Source organism: Otolemur garnettii, unplaced genomic scaffold, assembly GCF_000181295.1.
Source record: "Otolemur garnettii isolate 467f Iridium unplaced genomic scaffold, OtoGar3 scaffold00074, whole genome shotgun sequence".
Classification (NCBI taxonomy): domain Eukaryota; kingdom Metazoa; phylum Chordata; class Mammalia; order Primates; family Galagidae; genus Otolemur; species Otolemur garnettii.
Window position 1 is genome coordinate 8,207 of NW_003852469.1, and position 6,753 is coordinate 14,959.

A 6,753-nucleotide genomic window follows, 5' to 3' on the forward strand; every position below is an offset into this window, starting at 1 on the left:
CACCTCTCAGTTGGTGGTTGATTCCATATTTTTACAAGTGTGAATTGTGTGGTGATTAACATCCTTGTGCTGGTATCTTTTTAATATAGTGACTTCTTTTCCTTTGTGTAGATACCTAACTGTGGGATTGCTAGATTGAATGGTATTTTTTTTTTTTTTTTGGGAGACAGTCTCACTTTGTTGCCCCTGGTAGAGTGCTGTGGCATCAGTTCACAGCAACCTCAGACTTTGGGCTCAAGTGTTTCTCTTGCCTCATACTCCCAAGCTCCCCAGTAGTTGAGACTATAGGTGCCCACTACAACACCCAGCTATTTTTATACATTGGATCTGGCTCTAGCTCAGTCTTGTCTCCTAGAGCCTTTTTAAAAGATGTGAACCAAGGAAGTAGGTAATGCACCCTTTTCTGACAATTTGAGAGACAATAATATAATGTCAGAAAATAACTTATAATAAAGGCATTAAGGTCTAACATGAGTGTCTATTATTTCACAGTCTACAATCAACACCATCTGTTTGGAAGGGATAATTAATCAGAATCTTATTAGCACTAAATTTCTAGGGAAAAGAGAAGCATTATAAGAAAACCAATTGATAAGAATCTGTGAAGGGGGGACCCCGATGTGATCTAGCAGTAGCTTGCCCCCTCTCGACTGTGGGGAAGAAGTCTGCCGGAGCCGCTCTCCGGCCTCACGGCTCTCTGAAGGGAGCGCTGTAAAGTCTCCTTGTGACCTGACCGGGGAAAACCAGAGAAGTCAACAGAAAGCGAGCGGTGGTGGGCGAGCTGCACAGAGGGAGGACTCCACGTGGGAGCCCAGAGCAGCCCCCGGCCCCTGCCGGGTAGTCTGGACAGTCCTGAGCCCAGTGCAGACTGGCCACACTGGAGGGCGGGGGAGCTACAGGGGAACACGCTGGTCTCCTTGGTGCTTTTTCGACTCTCAGTTGGTCACCGGTTACAGCTTCCCACGCGAAACATGGGCAGATCCGGACACGGGAGTGGGCTCAGTGGGAGGGGAGGCAGCGGCCACCACCTGACCTCAGAGGGGCGCGGGAGGACTGCGGGGACTTCAGTGAGCCCGAGAGAACTACTCGAGTCAGTCCTGCTGGCGGCCGCTTTCCAGAGGCCCGGGGCCCTCCTGTGCTGGCAGCACAGCCTTCACCCTCCAGGCTTGCGGGGCCACCGCCAAACCCACCCTGGACTTGATGGAACAGTTCGGAGAAGCTTAGTCCTCGCCCCCACCTCATTCGGGACTGCAAGTCCCCTTCAGATCCTTGGCTTCAGTCCCTGTCCATGCACGCTCCAGGTGCTTCCTGTCTGTGACTGGAGTCCAGAGCGTCTGGTCCCTCTGCAGGCCTGCAGCGTCACCCCCTGAGCTGGGCACGGCAGCGCCAAGCAGGAAGCCCCTCTCCAAACGTCAAGTTCACGGCAGCTGAAAACCCTAAAAGCAGAACCGCTAGACCGCTGCCTGCTGGTCCTCTTTTTCTGTTTTTTTTTTTTCTTCCTATTTCTTTTACAGGGCAACAAAGTGAATTTTAATAATTATAGTCAATTTTAATTTTTTTTTTTTTAGTTTTTTCCCCTTTTCTTTGAAGGCAACAAGGAAGATTTTAATAATTACAGTAAAATGTTTTTTCTTTCATTGCTGTTTTTTTCTTTCCTGTTTCTTTTCCAAGGCAAAAAAGAGGATTTTGACAATTGCATTTAAAAAACCTTGTTTTTACAGTTTTTGGCTGGGGCTGGGTTTGAACCCGCTACCTCCGTCCGGCATTTGGGACCGGAACCCTACACCTTTGAGCAACAGGTGCCGCCCAGTTTTTTTTTTTTTTTAAGTTCTTTTTCTTACTTATTCCTTAGGGACAACTGAAGCCTACAGGTAGAGGGGAGGGAGAGAAAGGGAAAACAGACCACCCACAAGGAGGAACCAGCAAAAACACTCCAGCAACATGAAAACCAGAATAGATCAATGGTCCCCCCCAGAGATCACAGTGGAGCTGGCACAGGAAATTCCACATTATTCTTCAAATAATTTCTCTGCCTTTCTCTCTTCTTCAGAGATGTTCACGATTTTTTGTATATTGATCCCACGTTGGTCACACTCAGTGGAGCTTCTGTGGCACTGAGTTGGGATGGGGGAAGTTAGTTAGGGCTGAAATGGGTGTGGCAGAAATGTCATAGACTCTCCATGTTCTTGTGGAGATTTAGTAGGTTTTCCTGAATGTTTCTTCATTTGCTGTATATCCTTAGGACAAGTTTTAGACACTTAAATGGTCGTTTAAACAGAAGTTTTTTTAACGGGTACTCCAGAATGCAGGTCCACAGAGCTCCTCGTGCAGCCCCCTCTGGAGTCATTTACCTGTCCAGTCACTGTTGCTGTTCTACAGTTCACTTCACCAAAACCAGTTTAAAACAATGACGTTTATTTGTATCCATTAGAATATTTTAAAGATGAAATCTTGGTAATTTTAAGACAAAATACTTTGAATTTATAAAAGAACAAAAATTTTCTATAGTTTTAGTTTAAAAAATATTCAGAAAAGTCACAGTAGACTAAAGCCATATGCAAGGTAAAAAAGACATTAAGACATGGACTTACAAGATAGCATTACCTTGAGCAAACTTTTCTACTGAAGTATGATAATTATAATTGCTTCTTATTTGAAAATCATTGTTTGCTCTTCAGTATTCCTTCACGTGAGTGATTGTATTTTAAAACACAATACTATATAAAACCACAATGCTCAGAAACACCAGTTACCATCAGCCATGCATCATGTTCTTCAATTAACTTACTCATCCAGTATCAGGAAGAGTAATAATCAAGCAGGAAATACTTTGTTTTAAATGCTATTCTGAGTGGACTATCTTTTTAAAAATTCTGGAACACAAAAAGAGTTTTATTTTTTTAGATCAAGCAGATTTTTGTTGTTTGAGATAGTCTTACTATGTTGCCCTGGATAGATTGCTGGGGCATCGCAGCTCACAGGAACCTCAAACTCTTGGGCTTAAACAATTCTCTTGCCTCAGCCTCCCAAGGAGCTGGGACTACAGGTGCCCACCACAATGCCCAGCTATTTTTGTTGTTGTAGTTGTCATTGTTGTTTGCCAGGCTCGGGCTGGGTTTGAACCTGCCAGCCCTGGTGTATATGGCTGGTCTCTAGCCACTAAACTACATGCACCGAGCCTAGATGAAATAGATTTTTAAATATATTATGTTGCTTACTACTGGCTTTATAAAAAGCCACAGGTGTTTTATATATGTATAATTTATTAATAATAAAAGATGATTAGGGAATATTAAGCTTAAAAAGTCCTTATGTGAAACTTTCATGCGCTTTTCATTATTGTTATAATTCTAAGAAATGGATCACAGGAGTTATAGTTAAAAGAAAAAAATCCCCTCATTTCCTTTGACTTCCAAGTACAAAGTTTTGCTAACAGGTTCCTACTAGAATGAGAGGATTACTTTTAGTACATGTAATAGGTATACTGTCAGTAAACATTTAAATTATTATTTTTTTAAATTTAAAATCTTAATTTAGAATGTGATGGTTCACACTAAGCAGCAGTTCAAGGTGAAGTTTGTGTATACCTTATAAAGAAGGATAAAAAGAACGGTAACTGATTCTAATCTGAAATCCATTTTGAAGAATTTAAACACAATAATTGCTTAAATGCAAATGGTAAACAGAATGGCTGACCATTTACCAGAGATGAAATAGAAAGGTTTGGAGGTCAGACTGTTGTTCGGTAATTTCCAAATCCCTTCTGATTCTAAAATTCTATGATTCTACATTTCTCCTAGCAGTTTGATTATTAAAAACCAATTATTTCTTGCCAATATTGCCAGATTATATCACACATAAGTGGAAACTTCAGTATCTTACTATAGGTAAGAATAAATTTCAACTTCAGCAAATTTACAATGCTGAAATTCCCATGGGTCTGCTCCCCAGTTGTCCCCAGTAAGACCTTGTCCCTGTTACAGACTGAGTTTCGCCATGCTTGAACAGAACAGCCTAAATGTACTACTTGGCAATGTTATTAGCAGTAGAGAAAATGAACTTTAACAAACCTCCAACAAATGTTACATCTCAAATTCTGAAATAAATATTTGTACCTTTGACTCAGTGCCTATAACTCAGCGGCTAGGGCACCAGCCACATAAACTGGAGCTGGCAGGTTTGAATCCAGCCTGGGCCTGTCAAACGACAATTATAATGAAAAAATAGCTGGGCGTTGTGGCGGGCACGTGTAGTCCTAGCTACTTGGGAGGCTGAGGCAAGAGAATCACTTAAGCCCAAGAATTTGAAGTTGCTGTGAGCTGTGATGGCACATTACTCTACAGAGGGTGACAGCTTGAGACTGTCTCAAAAAAAAAAAACCCCAAAAAACAAAAAAACTGTACCTTTAAACTCCCTATATTAAACTATTATGATGTATTATTTAATTGCAAGCAGCTGGCACATATGCTACTTGCTCAGTTCTCTCCAAATGGGGATTTACATCTGTTATGAAAAGAAACTAGCTTCAGGTTAAGTTATAATGCTAAAATGCTAAGTAATTATGATTACTATTTTATAATATAAGCTGAATTCTTGGCTCTGGAGAGAACACACAGAGCAATTTGACTTTTATGTAGAAAACAAGTTGAAGACATACTTTTCAAAATACCCACGTAACCTCCATGAATTGCTAGAGAACGTAAATGTGGAAACAAACTACTTAGAGACTTTGTTAGCTTCTAAAAACAGTTATGAGTTCCTTGAATAACCAGTAAAAGTCCTCTGATTAGCGTTAGTTCTAAATGATGTAATCAGACTGTGTAACTGTATGTAATCTAATCATTATTTCTATTTCTGAGATGCTGGTTCATGACAATTACAGTGAAAACAGGTCTACAAAAGACACTTTTGAACATCATTGTTTCACATCTTTAATATTGTCTTAAAAGGTCTTTAACTATCTCCATGTATTCTGAAATATAAAAGTAGGAATTAGGAATTATAGTGGAACAGTTACTCTAAATCTAAATAGACAATTCCTATAGCATTATGTGTTACTCAGAACATATTTTCATTTCAAATAACAAAATTTCTCCAAGTCAGAACACAACTCACAGTTTGAACAGAAACCTCAGTGTTTGTATCTCAGCATTCAGTAAAATAGTACTACCTATTAGGTTGTGTAAATGGGAGTGAAATAATTTCTAACTTGGGTTAAAAGTGAAGAAATAATTTCTTATGTGGTACCTTGACCAAAATCAGCCACCAAGTGCAAGATTATTACCACATTAGGATACAAATCAAACTGTACTAAAACAACACATTTGTTAGAGATTTGGATACAAATATAATAACTGTAGTCGGGGAACTGGATGTCCTTTAGCTCAGTGGTGATGAGAGAAAAAAGCAGATGATGGATCAGGCCTCAATTTTAATTATTTCATTCATAATGATACCTTATTTATTGAAGAATGTTTCTTCTACTGAAAATACACTTTTAATTTTATAATGCTAGACAGTGGGAGAAAATAGGGCCACTTATTAAAAATCCGTTCTTTAAAGTTATTTATTGATTAGATATGGAATGACTCTTCATTTTCTGCTCTCATCTTCTCAGATATTAACCTGTCAATTTATCCTTGAGAATGGAATCAGAAAAGTACATGGACCTTGTGACTCCACAGATATGAATGTGCACATGTGTCCCATGATCTGACCCACACTTCTGGTTTAAAATATACTAAGTTCTCTCAGCCAACAGCACTAATTTAAAATTTTAAGCCACCCTTACTTCCCTGCTCTCATTCTCTTTGCACTTTATTTTTACATTATCTCTGTCAACAGTTAAAAAACAAAAATCTCCAATCTTGGAACCAACTTACATGGGGATCTGAGGTTAGTTTTAACTTCCAAAATATTTTGTTAAAATGTAAAAACCCTAAAATTACAAACAAAAAAATTTATAATTTTACAGCATATATCGAATTTATTTTTTTAAAAAAATATTCTGAATTGCTTTTATATAAGTAATCAAGTGTTATTTTTTCAAATGAAACTCCTTTATAAGCTAAAAGAGGATATGTGGTATTGCCCCATTAAAAATCAATGTGCATTTTATTTTTTTTATGCTGGTACTTCAACTATTTCAAAGTAGTCATTTGGTAGAATCACATAACCTCTTTCTGAGACGCCATCTTTCTCTTTCTGGAAGTGTACGACCTCCTTTAACTTTTCAAGCTGCCGTTCTTGCCTTCGGCATCGTTGCTGAGCAGTCTTGAGCTTCTTTCTGAGTTTTTCAACTTGCTGTTCCAGCTGGTGGATCCTTTTCCTCTGGTGCATTGTATCCTCCACAGTGTAGTTGTGGTCACAGAACACTGAGAGATTATCAGGGGTCTGAAGAGGAGGCATCAGTAAGCCAATAGCAGCATCAACCTGGGAAAGCGGAGGTGTCGTAGGAGGCGGGGGAAGCTGTTCCTGTGGCTCCAGATCTTCCTTCTGAAACAGTAATGCAGAGTATGTTTGAATTTAGTGACTAGAAATGACAGTATAAAGGAATTATTCAAGAAATATTAAACTTTTTTGTGAATCCCAAAGTGAGAAAATAGTTTGTTTTAATTAAACTTTTCTACCTAAAGTAGAAAAGTGATGCAAGAAAGAGATAAAATTAAACTGTTGGCTCGGCACCTATAGCTCAACCGGCTAAGGCGCCAGCCACATACACCTAAGGTGGCGGATTCGAATCCCCAGCCCGGA

At 39.3% G+C, this 6,753-nt stretch overlaps 1 protein-coding gene across 2 annotated transcripts in view; it reads right to left on the minus strand.

Annotated features, from left to right (window-relative positions):
- Positions 1-5,804: 5,804 nt before the first annotated feature.
- Positions 5,805-6,753, minus strand: part of THAP1 (THAP domain containing 1) — a 6,033-nt gene continuing 5,084 nt past the window's right edge. The window contains exon 3 of one of the 2 annotated variants that reach the window (XM_003793909.2): positions 5,805-6,495. In XM_003793909.2, coding sequence (XP_003793957.1) covers positions 6,124-6,495 — 372 coding nt within the window. In that variant the 3' untranslated portion in view covers positions 5,805-6,123. The remainder of the gene's footprint in view (positions 6,496-6,753) is intronic. The other variant, XM_023515568.1, reaches the window with a different exon arrangement.